Here is a 20,166-nt window from a genome sequence, read left to right as displayed (position 1 = left end):
TTATATGTCTGTTGCTAATGCGGTAGTTACTATACTTATTTTTTTATTAGCTCATTTTCTGTGTCGGAAAGGCTTAATGGAGCTCTTTCTCATAATCTGCAAATTTATTACCTTAAAATCGCCCGTAAAAAAGCATCTCGCTCAATAAGACCCCGTTATGTTTGTAAAAAGTGCAGTTGCGGTGGTCGCTGAATTTTGATATAAATATAAAGCAGCAATTTGACTAGGGCATGCTTAAACAGGTTAATAAACCATTCTCGGAAATTTGTACTGTTTGAAATCGATGTTCGTTAAAATTTTTCGAGCGCCTCCAAGTGCCTCTGTAATAAAACGGCCGAACCGTCATTAAATTTGTTAGTGCGTTCCCTTTTAAAAAAGATTCAAATATGTCTCTGTTGCATTGGTTGATTGCTTTTATGCAGCTCTATTCGCCGAATTCATTAATTCCTTTGAAATTGGCTTTAATGTCATAAAATAGCGCGGGTGTTCACCCTGAAGAACTTACGTTACCAGTAGCCACCGGGAGTTAGTGTGAGATGGACTCACATGCGTAAATCTTAGGCTTACTTAGGCCTAAAAATAAAAGTAAGAAAAGTGATTCGTTCGGTGAGTTCGCTGTTTAAGTCCGATGTCGTATACACACTAATTGACTAACTGAGGACTAATTTTCTCAAAACCATCATCCAAACATTCGCCATTGCGACACAACAACTTACCTACCGATTCTACCATAAGCTACATATATCTTTCACTGTTATCCAAGAAACAACCCCATAAACCTCTAGCTAAACTTGTCTTTTGATGGCTTTTCATTGTTCTTACCCATAAACCTTGATCTACAACATCATCGGTCGTTATCCAAACAAACAAGAAGCTCTTATCTTTGAATAGAATCGCACTAAATCCTCGACAACTATTGAATACAGCGATTTATTGGGATTTTCATCTCCTACCGTTTCGAAGATACGTTTTATGTTCTCTTAAGTGTTTAAATTTTGACATTTTAATGATAGGAAATTACCACTGGATCAGCATATTCAATAGGTTGTTGAATCCCACTGGTCGAAAATTTTTCAGCTGCCTTACAGTTATTGTTTCAAGCAATTGGGTAACGTTTAAGATGCCAGAAATATTCAACGCTGACAAGGAACCTTCACTCATTAAAGTAACTGTTACTCCTCCATAAAACAATTAATTCGTTGGTAAATTGGTCTGCAAAGGTTTATGTTTGCAAGGTGGTGTTTAAAGGTGTGAAAGCTGTCCAAATTTATGGTCGTTGAAACCTGCCAATATGTCTTTTGATTATTATTGTATTGAACAGGTTCGAGCCTCCTACTCCATCAATTGGCTCTATATGCAACCACTTCTCATTTGGACACGATCAATTTTAGCCGATTTAATCATCATTAAAACTGTTAAATTACGATTTATTTTTATTTTTCAAATAAATTAACAATAAGAAACTGATTTTTTATGGCTTATATAACAGGTGATCATTAAAAAACATTACAGTAAGGAGTGAATTATAAATGGAGGGCGTTGATTAAGCAATTGGCTATTACCCAGCCTGATAGTCAACTGGGCTGGCAAATAGATAACAGCTGGTAAATTTACCCAAGACACGCCTCTGATATTTCAACGTCCACTCAAGGTTTTTTTTAATAATCACTCTTTACCTTTGAATTACCGATGTGCAATGCCAAAAGATGCGCCGCCCTATATTTATGGGCCGATTTTGATTTATACGATACATGTCGAGTAACTGTTGAATCGACGAAGCCTTTACCAGATTGTAAATCTCTATACCAAATTATTATTTTACTTAATGGGTAATACAGGAGTCTATAAACCACTGAGTCTTCTCATTTAGACAAAAAAGATGCAATCAACGTGGATTGTTGGGCCCCTGAGATAATGAAATTTTTTTCTCAGTGTAGGTTACATTAAGGATATGTCAGACATATAAGACCAGTCAAATTTTTGTTGGTTTAAAATTTTCAATTTTCCAAATTTGAAACCGACTCACGCGTTTTGGGGTGTATCAGATTTAAACCACGTATTCCTCTGAAAGTGAGGTATGAATTTTACAAATCATTAACAACATACAGAACCGTCTTTGGAAGTAAAAAAATAATCGAATTTTCAGTTCTGTGGGACTTACAATTTTTTAAAAATTAGGTAAATTAAATTCTAATTTCCTTGCTCTTTGGTATACCTCCGACGCAAACCATGCATGAAGTGTAAGCTGGTTTGAACGGTTGAAAGATTATGAAAAACACGGATATACAGAACTGTCTTTTGGCATAAAAATTTAACCGAATATTGAATGATGTGAATTTTACAGTTTTCAAAAATTTTTTTAAATTTAATCATATTCCCACGCACGTTTCTGGGCTGAGTGCATTTAAAGTGCCAACTTGGCAGGTCTTTAAGTGCATACACAACCGTTTTTAGACATAACAAGGCAACGAAATTATTATACCTTTACAATTTTCCAAAAATATGACCGCATCATTGGCCGCCTTCAGCAGAGTCAGCGTTCGTGCACGGTTTTGATTTCTCTTGAATAACATGTTTCCTTTGAAATGTATTTAAATGGAAGCTAAAATTATATTGCCAATGGGCATATTCAAGGAACAGCAGCGCTTTATTGCAAAGATTAAATTTCACTGTAACGCTGACATAAAGTGGTAAAGCATATCACGTTGAAAGCTGTAATTTTTAATCTCCAATTTTCACAGGATCAAATTATCAGCTGTTTGTCAAATTAAATTGTCAGACACAAAGCAGTTAGCGAACTTAAGATTTAAGCGCTGTAGCGCTCCAACGATTTGCACTTCTGTTACCTCTGTCGAATGCGGTTAATGGTTTTGTATGTGTGTAAGGCGATCAGATCAGTAACCCTCAGAAACACCTACTCACATAATTCAATCTAATCTAATCTATTCAAAGTACAATCTCCTGCAGCTCTAAAGAATATAAGTGTTTTACTAAGCTCCTTTTCTGTAGTCTGCAGACCTGTCATGCTAAGATTTAGACACCTCTCGTTAGTTATACCATAAAACTATTTGTTAGAAGCAAATAGATGGACCTTCGTTGCCTATTTCCTTTAAGGAACTGTCCATGTTAATGTTCGAACAGATGGGGCCAATTAATGACTACCTGCTGCTGGTACTTCAATCGAATAATAAATCTCATACTTACTTACTAAGTTACAGATGGCCGATATAGTTATGATAGGTAATGCTACGGCCGTCTTTTATGTAGTTGATGCAATAATTATGTACATACGTGGTAGGTACCCGATGTTGGTCCCATAGGGAGCAGCCTTGTCGAATTGACTTTGCTAGCTCAATTATTTAATTTCTCTATTAGCGATAAATTTGTAATATGACCGTGAGGTAGTACCAGTTTAAATATTCCCTTTTATTTGTTTTAGAATGTGCCTTAGCACCTTTCGTGGGCGGCTCCACATCGCAGCAGATTCCCTTCGTGTTCCTACCCCTCAAAGGCCAGATCATCCATCCCAGCAAGGAAATCTTCTTTAACGGTAAGTTTATCGGTTTGGATAGTATATCAGAACACTTGAGGAAGATAAATAACCCTCGCCCGGTGATTATCTCGCGTTTACTGGCATCCCGTCTTCAAATTACTACTGCCTGCTATGGCAATGCGCTAATATATGAGAATAGTACCGATGGTACCGAACAATGCATTAAGAGTCTCGGTTTTAATCTTTGATTTGTCGAATTTATTGAGGTCTTCGACGAAATGGCCCAAAAGGACTTCCCGCGGTGGTACTGCGACATGTTTATTGGAACGTTTTATTTTATTATTGGAGGTGATTTCCTTGTGTAACGGGGCGAGTTTGCCTTGTCTAATGGGTTGAGATAAAACTTCTGTTAGTGGTACCAAGGGCGTACGATTGATTAATTATCAATGAATCTGCAAAGCGGCAATACCGTTAAGTGGTAGTAGTTCTATTCGAGGAAATGCGATAGATTTATTAGACAGTGCTCGTAATTATATGGTAGATGCAGCATTTTTGATAGTGCCTCGGTCGGTTCCAGTCGGACATTCCCCGGGAACGATAGTAAAATTATATGATCATATTTCTGTAAATTAACTTAGATTTCTTCGGATCATTTCAGCTTTGCAGTCGAATCAACTCGAGATTCGCTGGGATTACTTAAGCTAATTTACAATAGCTCACATTACTTCTCATTGCTCTAAATTAATGGGGATTACTTTTGCTTACTTCGCCATATTTCAGGCCGGTTTAGATTCCTTCAAATTTCTGCGGGATATTCCAAATCAGGTCGAATGACTTTGAGATCATTGTGGCGATTTCAGTATATTTTGGATTGAATTAGATGCAGCTACTTCTGTGGTTCTCCATAGGTGCCCACTAGGGAGGCATTCTTCCTCCTTCCCATTCTATTTAACATCTCACTCTTCGCGTAAGGACGCGTAAGGACCTTATCTGCAATTACTGGCGGCTCCTTTTTTTACTCTCCTCCAAGTGATATTGGCAGAAATCCCCTTTCTCTCCTTCAGAAAACATCTCAAGTCGTCAAAGTCTCATTTCTTCGTCTAGAATGTCCCCGCTACAATTATCCTTTTATTTTACTTCATTCCCTTCTATCATCTGTCTTTGATTCAAATCTTGGTATTGATACACACTTCGTTGCAGCAACCCGTAGCTTGGGACATAATCAATTGCCAGATATGTTTCCAAATAGCAAATTTTTTAAAATTTTATGTGAAGTAGGCCTAAAACCATACGAGGAATTTCAATTAAATTCGTGGCTCAGGTTCAAGAATATATTTTGCCATTTTAAAATGATATTTGGAGGTAAATAATCATCCCAAGGCCATATCATCTCGAGTTGTTTCAACAATATTTTAAGATTTGTCTTTTTTATTGATTATTTATTAAAGTTAATATGATTTATATCATACTTAGCGTTATCGGTTTTTCAATGCCATAACACGCCTAATAAATAAATCATTAATGTCAGTAGGTAAGGTTGGGTTAGCACAACTTACAATCCTCTGTAACTATCCATCTTTAAGATTAATTAATATTTGATGATACATCTTCTTTTATTCACCATCTAAAATAAATCTATGGGAACGAACACAACATAAAATAGGAATTAAATTTTATTGAATAGTAGGACCTGCAAACAGAATATTATTCGACGAACACCCAGTAGCTCAGGTTAGTTAAGGTTAATTTCCGCTATTCGAAGAGCAGCGAAACGTGCTAAAAGAATGCATAGACAACCTGAGCTTAACATTCCTCATCAACAGAATGTTGGAATGCAAAACAAAGTGGGACTGTTGTAGCAATGCCATTTCTGCGATGGTAAAGGAAAAGCATGGAGCGTGCCACTCAAGAGGGACAATAACCCCAGGCCTAAAGGCGATTGACAATCGAATCCCCACGCTCCTTGACACTAACGTTTTGTCCCCCAGGGAGCCCTAGATCGTCGGAGGCTGCAGAAAAACGAATCCCGAGGTTTTTAGTGGGTAGGAGCCAAGGGGAATCCCATGCTCGCCAGAAAAACAGATTGGGTGTCTTTAGAAGATCTTCCTCGAGATGAAATGAAAAAAGTTCAGGTTAATTCAACAATAAGTAAAGTAATTGAATTAAGATGGGATTTTAAATTAGATGACCCTTGCAAACTAACTGAGCTCTCAAAATGATTGATTGGATGTGAAGACATGTCGTGCTTTTCCCTATTCAAATTGATTTTGAAACGAAGCTATCTGTGATTAAACTTAGCAATTCCTTAACTCATGCACATTTATACTAATGTCCATTTGTTATTTACAACAGCAGTAGTTAACAACACTTGTGTATTAATTTTTGCATTGGCTCTTCAAAATGTCAATTATAAAGTTAATAAGCTCTTAACTCGTTTCGTCCCTACTACGAGGGCATTTAGGGGTTGTGACAACTCGGCCATCATTAATCAATTGACTAATAATTCGATTATTCTGATCCGACAGTTCATTAGAGGATTTATTATCTTCGTGATTGTGCGAAACATTCCTTACACTATTAGATTTAAAATGAAGAATATATGTCCTGAGGATTTAATTTCAAAACATTTCATTAATTTTTTTAAACAGAAATTGCATTTGTACTCGATTTTCCGCCTTTATCCTCACCAAAAAAAACATATATTGCTTTGATGTTTTATATTTTTATCTTTGTTAATAACGGAATCACGGTATAAAGTCAACAGTAAAATGCATCTCTCACTTATAAATTTGATACAATCATCAAATTCTAATGCTGCTATTGATCTATAACTGTTTTTCTTTTCCGATTTCGCACGAGTATAATAGTCCAATTTAGGAGCATTAGACATGGCCCAGAAATTCACTGATTCACCCAAAACCCCTAAAGCACTAGTACGCTTATTCAAGTTATCTATAGGTGATCTTCTGCAGGAGACTCTTGGTTCATCGGGTGATGAGAAAAAAGAGCCTCAACATGTATATTAATAATTAGTCGCTTATTTTGCCATAAATACCATGCTGGCGACTCTCAGAAACTTCCAACGATTGAATAATCCCTGAAGCTTCGCCCTTTTGTAGATAAACGTAGATAATGAATTTTTTAATAGTCTCTATTTGACCATTATCCGGGATCGCTGTTAAAAAACGATATTAAAAGCCACAGGCCCATTGACTACATGAGCCATTAAATGGGGGTAAATGTTAATTTTTAATAGTTGAAAAGTACCAGAACTTATTACTGAATTCTTCTACAGCTCTAGATGTCGCGTTGTTTGAACAACTATTTATGGAAACAACGTTGGCAAGTATGAGATAAATCTGCAAATTAACGTCCATCTGATTTATGTAAAACTCTATTGATTAAAATCCCATCATCTATTTCAAATCGAAATTGGATTCCCTCACTGGATTTGAAAACTGAATTGAAGTTGTTGACACGAGATTTCAATATATTTGAGTCGAATGTTGAAGGATCTAGTCCTTCCAAATATTGACTAAACCGCAATAATTGACTCTTTATTACATTTTTATTGTGCAGTAGTCGTGACTCAAATTCCCCCCCCCCCTTTCCCTGCAAGGTGGGTTATCCTTGCTCCCTGCTCTATTTTCGTCCCTAGGAATTGTGAAAATCAACTAGAAATCGGTAAAGTAAAACGCTATGAACTATTAATTTACTTGCACCTTTAAATAGGTAATAAGAAAGCCATTTAAATCAAATGAGGATTATATTATGTGAATTAGCACCGTTCAATTATAGTTTAGTTTCACTTATCTCAATTCAAAAATAGTATAAAAAAAGGATATATTAGGTGTACAACTTTGCTTCCGCCGTTTTTGAATAGATGTATGTAGCGGTAAGTAATGATCGAAATAAATAACCCCATGTGGGCATGCAGGAGCCTTGGGCACCTGTTAACATAACCTCATAAAAATATTAGTCTATTTGTGTCTTCATCATAAAGTTATTCGCAATTGAAAATGTCAGTGTACGAGCCAAATTCTCGTCATTTGCGGGAGGTTTTACTTTTCTGCTTCAATATGAAGAAATCTGCTGCTGAGGCTCATCGAATGCTCTCAGATACTTATGGGGAAGCCACTATTAGTGAAAGGACATGTCGTGAGTGGTTTCAGCGCTTCAAGAACGGTGATTTTCACGTCGAAGACCAACATAGCGGTGGAAGAAAGAAGGTTTTCCAAGATGCGAACTTGGAAGCATTACTTGACGAAGACTCGTGTCAAAGTCAACAAGAATTGGCACAATCATTGGGAGTGACTCAACAAACAATCTCAAAACGCCTCAAAGACATGGGAATGATTCAGAAGCAAGGATATTGGGTGCCGTACGAGTTGAAACCAAGAGATATTGACAGGCGTCTGTTCGCTTGTGAACAGTTGCTTGCAAGGCAAAGACGGAAGGGATTTCTGCATCGTATTGTGACTGGGGACGAGAAATGGGTTCATTACGATAATCCCAAACGCAAAAAGACTTGGGGATATCCCGGCCATGCTTCCACGTCGACGGCCAAACCGTCTATTCATGGTTCCAAAATCATGCTCTGTATTTGGTGGGATCAACTCGGCGTAATATATTATGAGCTGTTACAACCAACTGAAACAATCACAGGTGCTCTTTATCGAACCCAATTAATGCGTTTGAGCCGAGCATTGAAAAAGAAACGGCTGCAATACAACGAGAGACATGATAAAGTGATTTTGCAGCACGATAATGCTCGACCCCATGTTGCGCAAGTGGTCAAGAAATACTTGGAAACATTGAAATGGGAAGTCCTACCCCACCCGCCATATTCTCCTGACCTAGCTCCTTCTGATTATCACTTGTTTCGATCCATGGCACATGGGCTAGCTGACCAACACTTCCGGTCTTATGAAGAAGTAAGAAATTGGATAGAATCGTGGATCGCTTCAAAAGATGTCCAATTTTTTCAACACGGGATTCGTATGCTGCCCGAAAGATGGGAGAAAGTAGTGGCCAGCGATGGACAATACTTTGGATCCTAAAGGTATAATTAGTTTTTTACAATAAAATCGCGAAATTCGGAAAAAAAACGGCGGAAGCAAAGTTGTACACCTAATAATTTCGTAGCTCAGTAGCAATTACTCCTAGATTTCAGCTCCAGGTTCCACGAATCAATTGTAGGCAGACAACCTCCGCCTTTGACAGGTACCGCATTACCGGAGACACATCCAAATTATAGTGCTGCCAGCAGGAACCCAAATTCAATGAAGGATCCAGTGGGCGATTAAATCAAATTAGGTCAAATCCCATAATCAGACGTTGTAAAATTGGTAGCGGAATAACTCTATAAGTATATTAATTAGATGAACTTAACTGGACCTGTAATTTACTTCTGCGGTATCATTTACCAAAGAAAAGTCACTCGACATTAACTAGGCGAAAAATTATTATTTTTTCTATGGCAATAAACAAAATACAGTCATAATCGATGATAATTCACACTTGCATATGTCGTTTTACGACACCGTAATGTGCACACAATTGTCTCAATTTGTCTTCAATCCTTCAAGTTTCAACTCGTTCGATCCTTGACTTGAGCCGTCCCTGTCACCCTTACAATTTCTTAATTCCAAATTGCTGCCACTTCACCTCATACATGCCTTATTTTAGCCTAATATGCAGAAACGAATCAATCAACTGGTCACTTATGCCATTCGGGAAAATGCTTCGCTCTCAATATGGCGCTCCAAATGGCGTTTTTAAACTTTCCGCGTACCATGTGTAACATCGATCGTTCTCCATTATGTTATTATGTGTAATTATTATTGATCGACGTACCGAAAACGACTCAATTATTATAATTCTTGGGAAATTGAGACATGTATTGGCCTCCAAACGCACTGGATCTATTGTTGCTTGACACGATTGTGCTTAATGACCTCTAATGACAAATTGGTGCGTATTTTCCACATAAAGTTGAGTAACGGAAGGAAGTATCTACCATGAAGCAATTCATTAAATCGTTCAAAAACTGTTATAATTTTGATTTTAATTTAAGCCATTTTGAGTTTAATCACACTCTCAAATAATAATAATCCAGGAGCGTATCGGGTAACACGAGACATCACTGGAGACCGCAACAAAAGAGTAACATAATTAAATAATTTTTGAATTTCATCAATTACACCTCTATTATAATGAGACCTTTAAAGAGTGAACAATATAAGCAGTTCTAAAATTGTAACGGTACCAATAATTGACAGGCACTTTTGTTAAATTTTTTTTCGTGACGCCACTGGGGTGTCTTGCTGACCGAGACCTATGATTAAGATCAAGATGTTCCATTGAACGAGCAATTGTTCACTAGATGGTTTAATATATTCCCTCTAAAGTACCATATTTGTGTAATTATGGGTACTGCCTAGTCATATTATTACTTCGCACTTTGTATACAACCAACATTATTTAACGGTATCCCCAATGAGTAGATTAGTTGGAAATTAATGCATTGAACTCCCTTGGTACCATCGTAGAAATTATCACCAGTGCAAACCCAGCGAGCTTTATCTCTACCCATTAAACAAGACAAATGGGCAACTAGTTTTCCTTTCCGTTACATAAGGAACACGTTTCCAATAACGTACCAAAATGACTCAATAAACACGACATAGTGCTTAGTATCTCAAAAACTACAAAACTGATAAAGTTTCTCAAAACGATCAATTTGAGCTAATATTTAAAGCAGTTGTTTTCTGGTTCATGAAATATCAGTGTTCAAAGTTAAAATAGTAAATTAAAAACTCAAATTTCAACTATATTTGATCTCTTCTAGTGCTCCAATCATGACATAGAATTCTCTTTTCGTACGCTACTGTTTTTTGACAAATCAAAGTATATATTTTTCATATCATAGGGCACACTTAGAGCTATTTTTCTGCGTGAAAAGTCTTCTATTTATTGTTTAATTTGAACACACTCAAAACTCCTTCCCAGTCTCAAAATACGTACTTCCATCATCCTCCTTTTGCAAATTTTCATGAAAATTTCAAATTTTTCAAGGTATAGTTCTTCACTTAAATCGATTTATTGGAATTTTTATTTTGAAACTCTCTTACAATGTGCTTTTTCCTAACTTCCAGGCATCCAGAAACCGGTCTGCGCAGTTTCAGGAGCCAAATTCCTCACTGAGGATGGCTGGTCCGATCTCCGCAACTCCAACAACGATGTACCATTCCGCCTCTTTAGAGATGAAGGACGCACCTTCCTCCAGGTAACTGAATACATTTATTTTCTGCGAGAAATAATTAATTTAAATTTCGACTTTTTAGCACTTACGTAAAAGTGAAAGAAACGATGAATATTAAGTAACAAAATTAAAACATTTTATTACTTCATATTTCTATTTTCTATTCTTTATACTTATTTCTGTGTTAACACATAAACATTTTTAACATAAATTCCTCCAGGTAGGCTCAACCCCCTATATGATATTCCACCTTATTAAAACTTTAAGTTCAATATGAAAAGCAGATGCCTTTTCTCTATAAATGATGACAGTGACCGAATTTGACGCATGGATGAGGTTAGAACTCTGATAAATGTCAAATTCTAATTAACATTTAAACATTTGACATTTACAGAATTTCTGAGCTCACTCATTTATCACACGACACAATTGTCAATAGATTTATAAAGGGAAAAACTGTTGTCTTATAAGGTAGAATAGCATAATATACCTAATTTATTTCCTTGTATGCTTCATTGAAAATAGTGGGTGGGGGAACAAGACCTGCGCACCAAAATGTCTGGCCGCATGGTGTTGGTGCAGCTTATGTGTCGAGAACTTGAAGAAGAGCTCTCAGTTACTCAGCAAGTGTTCACACCATGCGTAGCATTCCGGATCGTTGGGACTCCGTTGAAGATTCATACGAGTCAGTTTTGAGATTTTAAACAAACTTTCAGTTCATTTTTTATAATTTTCTAGATGTCACCGAGGTAGCTTTTTCATTGGAGACCAATTCAAGCTCTGAAAGCACCGAATCTGATAGCCTCAGCGTTTCCGAATACGTTGCCATAGGAATTTGCTCAATTTTGCTAGGACTCATTTACGTCGCTTCAATATTCCTTTACTTACACTTGAAAAAGCGCAGCTTTCCTAAGGAAACTGGCAAAATTGTACGGGAGGGAGGAGGCAGTTTGGCCACAGTAGAGGAGGGGATAATAAAAAATAATCCATTATTGTCATTATCTCATCATTTTGGAGCCCCAGATAATACTTATAGCGACACTAATAGCTCAGACAATGAAATTACCCCGGATTTGATCCAAAATCATGATTCTCAAACTACTGCTGCAATAGTGCATGCGCAACAGCGCGGAAGGTACCGCCCCACTTCTCCCCAAGGGGGCGATACTTACCAAGATGATTCCAGCTTTGAGCGTCTCCCTGAGGAAAACGTTTCGATTGTGGAAACCTTGGAAGATCGTCCTGATGGTCTTAAAGCTTTAACCGGTACAGTACGGAAGAAGCTATATTTCAATCCTGCTTATTTTGAGCATCATTTGCTTGTGGTAATTGAATCTCATAAAAAACTGTGCGTATTTGTTTATGAATACTTTCCAGGCTCCTCCTCCTGCAGCTCTAGAATTTCTGGCGAAAATCCGCGAAGTGGTTTCTATAGCAAAACAAAAAATGGCGAATAAGCGATATGTGCCAACGTTGCTGAATATTCCAGAGGAAGAGTCCGCGTACTCAATAGAGCCCAGTTGCGACTTTTCCCGACCCTCTAGCAGGAGAGGCAGTGTCGTTAGCCTTAAAAGAGAAAACAGCCGAAGGAAATCCTGCGCCTGCTGTAATGGCTGCGATGCGCAGCTGCGCACCAAAGTTCCATCGCCATCGGAGTTGCCAATGCTTGTCGCTTGTCAAAATTGTCAGTATTTTCGTCTTAATTTAGTACCCTTTTATAGTGGTTTCTTTGCAGGCTGCGCTAACTTGGAGAGCAAACAGCGCAGCATCAGAAAATGGCTGGAAGATATCCCGTTGCTGCATAATACGAATGACCAAAACAATATAGTGCCTACTCCGAAGAGGCTGAGGTCTCCCTGTAGGTCTCTGCCTCCTGAAAGTATTTCATCCGAGAGGGCGCTGTCTCCGCGCCCTGCTTCAGAGAGCGGAGGAGGGCTACCGCGTAAAGGGGTGAAAAAGAAGGAAAAGGAGAGGAGAGTGCTGAAGCCCAAGTCGCCTCCACCTCCTGCGCCTCAAGCTCCCAAACCGATTGTGCATTATGATACGGTGCCGGTAGAGGTTAGGAGGGATTTGCCACCTCCGGATATGATTCAAGAGGTGAATGAGGCTTAGAGAGATTTTTGCCATTACTTTCAACTTGTCACTCTATAGCGATTTGGTAATGATCATAACGATTGGAACATGTTCCCTCTCAAATTCGATCTCTATATCGGCGTTGCCGTGACATCAATCGAACTCGCTTCAAACAAAGGCGGTATTGCTAGAATCACTGACATTTCTTTTACAATTTCTTACCTATACCTAACATACCATTTGATTAGGCGATGGAAATGGAAAGCCAAGCCGAAGAGATCAGAATACCAACGCTCACCAAGAAGCAAATGAACGCTGTGATCAACGAGCTGACCGTGCACAAGAACATGTTGGAAGCAGCCAATAGGGAGCTGGCGCGCAGAGCCAGCGCCGGTTACGACACTGACAGCCTCGAGAGGAATATCAAAAACAAGGGTACTTAGTCACCTCTCCACTAATCTTCTCTTGCTTATTAATGTTCTTCATTTAGGTTATTCCACTCCTTCAGACTACGCAGATGTCTCGTCTCAAGTCAGCCCTAGCCTTAGTGCAGCGTTGCCAGTCGACGAAGAAATCACCATGCAAAACGCAGTCTTTAAGAAGGAAAACGGGAACGTGGACCCAGAGGAACACGAGTACGAGCTGGTGGTGCTCAAAAACAATAAATTCCCCTGCGGCTATAGTTTAGTCAGCGAGGTCTACGTCAATAACGGCTATAACTTCAGCAGCAATCCGTCAAGCCCCAGCAACTCCAATACATCCACCTTAGAGAAACGCAGTTTGAAAGTTCGTTACGATGGAGGAGCGGAAAAACCCGGAAAGTTGCTCATTGAAGTTGAAGACTGTTTGGATCATTATATTCCTGTTAATGATTCAGATGAGTTCGAACCAGACACTTTAGATCGACCCAGTAAACTTAAAGATGTTAGTGGGAATAGTCAAATTTTGCTGCGCACCACTGGGAGTTTCAAGAGTTTAGATATGAATCATTTGGACACACGCAACTTTAATCGGGTGTTCAGGAGCCTGCGAGAGATGTATGAGGAGAAGCGAAAGCTGCAAGACCCACAAAGTCTGCTAGAACTAGATGGAAGGTTGTTGACTCTAGAGGAGCGCCACTCCAAGAGACAGAGGGTAAAAACGACCTCGAGTGGACCTCCGGTCCCTCCAGACTTAATCCCTCCGCCGCCCATCGATGATGGTCCCGTGTATGAGCACCCGAAGCCCCCGAGAATAGTATCGCAGCCAAAAAACTCGAATGGCAGGGGTGTCACTAGTGGCACCCCTAAGAAAAACAGACAAAAGTGGTTTTACACCACGATGCGACCAGAAGATTCCGGTTATTTAAGCACCGATTCCAGCGAAACCAAATTAAAACCGGCTATTGGTGATGGCAACGGTGGGAGTGAAACTGATGAGAGTTTGGGAGATGCGCAGAGCGAATCTGGGGCCGAGAGTGTGGAGACTCACTCGGTGTTCTTTGGACGGTTTCCTCGGAAGATGTATTATACTTCAATGGACAGTGGAGTTATAAATTGCGAAGACGGGCATTCTAGTAGCGATTCTGAAACTGTCAGCTACACTACAGTGGTACCGGTTTCACCTAACAACACATCCCTAATGATGAGATAGGGGATAACTCCTCGATACACAATTTTCTTTCAAAAATGCCTCCGCCCTTTCCAGATCTGACTCCGTTAGACTTAGAAATACCCCTAGAGCTGCTATGCAGGTGAGTGATAATGGATGAATAAGAATGAATGAATTACAATTAATGAGTGTTAGAGAGTCTCCTAGAGGGCGCAAACTTCAATTTTAATGTTCATACGTAGTTAAGTATTAGTTTTAAGAGTTATAAAGTACCAAAATCACTTTAACCGAGTGCAATATTGTATATTTGTGATATAATAGTCCTTGCGGGCCGGAAGTGCAATAAAAGTTAGGTTAGGCCTATAGGTTAATTGATTGAACTCCATATTAACGTAACTAGAATGGCCTCGTAATAGCCGTGAGTAAAGCAAATTGGTAAGTATGCAAAACGTAATAAATGTACTATCGGCCACAAAAGTGGTCGACCACGCTAAGGTTCAAAATCTCTTGATCCGTATTTCGAGCGAAGACGCCTTATCAGTTCACAAAAAATTATCCACAACAAAAACGTTGTGACGAGCGAATAAATTTAGAATTTTACATCGAATATCAAGTTTGCCGGAATATTTTCAGGATGATAATTTCAAATAAATCAATTCGGTTAGTAATTGTATGAAAACATCATTATATTAACATTGAATTTTGTAAATTGCAAAAGTTGATATGGCTATATAATTGTTTAAGATGAAAACAAAAAATACATGTTAAATTCAATTATAAACAAGACCAACAATTTACAAAACACTGTAGAACAACTTACTAAACTTTAAGACTTTTATTAACAATAATATTTTGCTGGGAATTAGGAATTAACTAGTCCGACTGTTTTCTACCACTCACTTAACAATCAAGTGATTTCTATATCGCAAAAGTTCTTTAGGCAAAACATGACATAAACGGCGTTTTTTGTAATGCGTACGTTAAAAGGGAAAATTTCAAGACACATTTTTTTCGGAAATACAGTACGATCGAGAGAAAATAAACTTAAAATTTATATAAATAAATGACAAAATTAAAAATAAACAATTCTAATAGCGGGTTACTCCCCCATTGGCGTCGATGACGTCTTGTAGCCTCCGGCACATTGAACCCACAAGGTTTTGACACAAGGGTGAACCTCTAACAGCATTCCAGATTCCAGTTGCAATGTGCCACCAAATCTTCGGTAGTACGTTCATTATTATTGTGTCACCTTTGAACCATTAGGCTCCATAAATTTTCTATGGGGTTTAGGTCTGGTGAATATGTAGGCCAGGGAAGATTATTTATGTCTGGATGCTCGTAATATCAGTCCCTCACGATGTTTACGCGATGTATCCTACAGTTATCATCAACATAATTGATGACAGGCATTTCTGCCACAGAATACAAAGTACGAATAGAAGGAAGCATAACTTCGTCGAGCATCCGAACGTAATCAATAGAATTCGCCCTTGTTTCAAAACTTGCCAGTTCACCGGGACCATCAGCAGACATCCACCCATAGAACTTAACCCGTATTCGGCCGGACCTTCTGTTCGATACAATATAGTGTTCATCGTACCGAGTATCATGAGGTCGCCATAAATGTAGCCTGCCGTTTTCGCTTGACAAAAAAGTTTTTTCATCAGCAAAATTAGCATTTGCCCAATCGAAATTTAAATACTATTGGGCAAATGCTAAGCGGGCCTGTTTACGTTGCTCTGTCAGAGCAAGTTTCATTGCTGGTCGCCGGTTATGAAGACTCTCTTTATGAAGAGTCCTTCGGATGGTCTCCATACTTACATCCCAACGTACAGCGTACTGGGATGTTCGTCGGAAACCACATTTCCGAAAATCGGCGACCAGTTCTTGCCGCTGGTCGTCCGACAACTTGGGGGGTCTACCAGGCCTGGGTCGCTGGTCTACGTGACCCTCGACCCCATGATGGGTGATCCAGCGACAGACGGTCTCCCTCTGAAACGAGATCAAAACTGCACGGGCACAAAAAATTTTAAAAACTTCTGAAATTTGAGTTTCTGAACAGCAATTCTTCCTATACATATAATACAGCCGACGTCTCATAGACTTTTCGCTCAACTCGAGATGAAATTCTTGCCAGAAGTAACAATATAAACAAAAAAACGTTCCTAAATTTAGGCCAGTGATAAAGTTACCTTAATTGAAAAAAGACAATTTGATTACGTACCGTAATATTCAACTCACGACTAATTTCGGAAATATTGCACCCTTGTTAGTACAAAAGTACTATATTACTTTTAATGTCTTTTCTCAGATTCGGAGCCATTGCGCCTTAACGATAAACTGAGAAAATTCCAAAAAATAAAATTGTCTCAATGAATTGGGCCAGCAATGCATGTTTGTGTGCAAAATATTGATGTATATGCACAAAAAGGAGGATCCAACAAAAAGTAATCTAGGTCAAGTGTGACAAAAAAAGGTATCCGACCCACAGTACCGCAAGCGATTTTGATTTGAAACTGATCGGCCACTTTTGTGATCGATAGTATTACACATAATGTACTGGTTCTAAATAACGTCCACTGCTCTTTTCTAATAACTTTTACCCAAAGAGCAAGAATTTCTATCGTTTTGAACAGAAGCTATACAACAAGATGAAAGTACTTATTTTAATCAATTAACGTTTCTTTAAAAACCGAAAGATTTTTTTGGTAAAAAAGTATTCGGCTCAAATAACAGTACTAAAAAAAATGACTCAAAAGTTAATCTGGAATGACTGAAGAAACTGAAATAAACGGTACGACAAAGGACCTGTTCACAACAATGAGTATGACAAAGAGAAGAATACTACTTCCTAGTTCTTTCTCTCTCTTTGTCCCTGGCTTAGCAATCGAAGAACCATTTTAATTGCTGGGGCCATTTTAATTACCTCAGCATGGAGTTCAGTTGGTTAGTTCGGGTTTATGTCTAGGGTTAGATTCAGTTAGTTCAGGTTAGTTTGGTTATTAATGTGGAATTCTTAAAATTTCACACACTGGTGAATGTTCTTGACAGAGTAAAAAAAGAGAAATTTGACGCCACAGCTGAAGGTGTCCATAAAACGTTTTTTACTACGCTTTTTGTCGTGCTCAAAATTCAATATAAACGCTTTGTATCATTTTTTTGAAATATAAAATTTATTAGTATTAAATTACCACAAAAAAATCTACGTTGTCTATAATTTATTGTTCCAGACTTTTGCGCGATAAAATAACCACTCAACTTTTAAGTCGCCAAAATAGATCGTCCAGTTGGATTCAAGATAAATTCAATTTAAAAAATTTTTTATTCCCGATATCTGAACACGCCACTGCAAGCTTCAATTTCAAGCAAAAAGTATTAAAGATATTGCAGCGTTGAAAATTCAATTCGATGTAAAAATCAAAATGCAGAGGGGTCAGTAAAACCATATGAAATTCAAGCAACTGATGATAAAATATTGTGGTCTGTAAAGAATTTGTACATGTATATCCTCGGACGCCACTAAAAACTTGGATTTGAGGCCTATTTGAAGCGAAAGGAAGATGACACCCTACGAAGGGAGCAACTCCTAGGAAATTTTTTTCTAAGAAAAATTAATTTCTACAAGGATTTTTTGGTATTCTTGGGCAGTTTTGGAAGAGTTTGTTGAACTTTGGAACTTCGAAGGATGAGTTCCTCGAAATCTTGTATTTCTTCGATGTAAATTTGTAAACTTTTTAAGTATTCAAGATTGTTGTTTTAGAGCAGATTCTCCAGTTTTAGATCTTCAAGTCTCGAAATTTTCGAAATTTCATAATTTTGGGAACCTTTAATGATAATTCTTGGACCTATTACTCCCTCATTTTCTAAAAGTTGAGAGTGTTTCTCCCTTCTCCCCAATTCCTTTCTACTGAACCCAAGCAATTATTATACATGTACATATGTAACATTTAGCCATAGAGAACCGAAAATAGTCCCTTATTAAGCCTGATTAACAATTTTGCTGTACTTATAGAATTTACCTAAATTAAATGCCATTTTTGATGGTAATCATATATTTTATCTTATCGTACGTCAATTTTTTTTATTGAATTGGTCAATAATAAATACCATTACTACCCCCGCAATTTCTCTTCTGAACACCACTTCGTTAATGAATTCTTTAAATTGAATATTCAGCGCTCTAACAGCCCCGATGGGGACTTGGGAGAGACTCAAATTTGTAAAATTCAATTATATAGTTTCAATAATTGTAGGGGTGGAATTCCCTCATACCCACAACCTCAATATCCGTATGTTGTTTGGAGTATATGTCACCTTATTGCACCTCGGGCACGCTCTAATTCGTTTCCACATTATAAAGTCCAAGAAATGGGCATTTAAGACAACTCTATGGGGTACGGTGCAAACATTTTACTAGAGCACGATGATTGAACTGACCGAAGTTATTGTAGCAATGATATTACGAGTCATAACTTGGTATGACTGTATAATAATCTCGAGGAAATACAGCTTAAAGTATGAGGAGGCTTTGAGGGAATTCACTGCAGAACTAGAGGCCCGTTTCGGGAAACCCATCTGTTACAAGACCACCAGCATTAATTGGCTCTTGACCGTATTCTTTTACTTAATTTGGATGTCTGTGATCCTTTATTGTTGGGCGCAAAGCATCTATCAGTTAGACAGTTTAATATTCTACTGGATTGTCTTCATCCACCAGATTTATAGACCGGTCCTCCGGATTTGGAGACTCAGATGTTTGATTCAGTACTTAAACGAGCAATTTGAGACCTGCTTTGCTTATAATGAAAACCACGTTTATCAACACTCTTTAGTTGAGTTCCGCGAGGCTCTAGAACGCCTGGTTGAGAGTTTTGTTCCTCTGGCCTGCAAAACCTTTAATCTTTCATATTCGATGAGGATGGTAATAATAACTAGAGTTCTGAGTATGATAAGCTCTAACATACGTTTAATGCTCATTCAAAAGGCAATTCTTACGGCTAAAATCGTCTTTTGTATGAATTTGGGGATCCCATATGTAAGTCATTTCAGATGCTTATCGACATGGATTTATTATTCATCCAATTTCAGCTTCTAACTCTTCTGCTAGTAAACGTGACGTCTCAAATTCGGGACCATGTTAGAAATACCGGAAAAATCAGCTATAAGCTCTATCTGACTTATCCTGTAAGCCAACGGCTTCAAGTTGTAAGTAAAAGACAAAGGGACGCACTACTCCGTATGTCTGTGTCCTTGAATTCCCCATCCGTAGTGTTTCTGGTAACATTTGTCTTCTTCAGGTTTAATCTAGAATGGGAGTTTATCTTTAAAAACTTTCACACTTACCTCTTATGGGTCTCTACCCTCTATAAGTTAGAAACTACTGACCCTCCCACCTTATTCGTTCATATATGGAATCAATTCAATAAGTATATAAAAGCTCTGCTAGGCCCAACAATAATTGAACTGGTGTCTGTACATTGATTATTTTTTGTAATTAACGTGTGTTCCTTTTGCTTCATACAGGAACATTAAATCATCGACTCCAGCTAGCAATCAAATCAGAAATCGAATCAATGCATGAGGGTCATTTTGGACAACATAATTTAGTAAAACTTCATTAAATATTTTTCGGTAGTTTCTCAGAGACATCGTGAGAGTTATGTTAGTTTAGAACACCCCTGATGAGGGTCATTCTGGACACAATGATCTTCAAAAATGTTTATTCCGTGTTCAAAACAGTCAA

At 38.1% G+C, this 20,166-nt stretch overlaps 1 protein-coding gene across 1 annotated transcript in view; it reads left to right on the top strand.

Moving 5' to 3' along the window:
- sha (shavenoid) overlaps positions 1 to 14,939 on the top strand; it is a 40,494-nt gene extending 25,555 nt beyond the window's left edge. Inside the window, exons 4-11 of the mRNA XM_066393609.1 lie at positions 3,440 to 3,550; positions 10,651 to 10,781; positions 11,283 to 11,442; positions 11,496 to 12,082; positions 12,135 to 12,441; positions 12,493 to 12,854; positions 13,079 to 13,265; positions 13,321 to 14,939. Coding sequence (XP_066249706.1) covers positions 3,440 to 3,550; positions 10,651 to 10,781; positions 11,283 to 11,442; positions 11,496 to 12,082; positions 12,135 to 12,441; positions 12,493 to 12,854; positions 13,079 to 13,265; positions 13,321 to 14,462 — 2,987 coding nt within the window. The 3' untranslated portion in view covers positions 14,463 to 14,939. The remainder of the gene's footprint in view (positions 1 to 3,439; positions 3,551 to 10,650; positions 10,782 to 11,282; positions 11,443 to 11,495; positions 12,083 to 12,134; positions 12,442 to 12,492; positions 12,855 to 13,078; positions 13,266 to 13,320) is intronic.
- The last annotated feature ends 5,227 nt before the right edge of the window (positions 14,940 to 20,166 follow it).

This window comes from Euwallacea similis, chromosome 9 (assembly GCF_039881205.1).
Source record: "Euwallacea similis isolate ESF13 chromosome 9, ESF131.1, whole genome shotgun sequence".
Lineage (NCBI taxonomy): Eukaryota > Metazoa > Arthropoda > Insecta > Coleoptera > Curculionidae > Euwallacea > Euwallacea similis.
The sequence above is the reverse complement of the archived record's forward strand: the minus strand, read 5'-3'. Positions and strand labels throughout refer to the sequence as shown.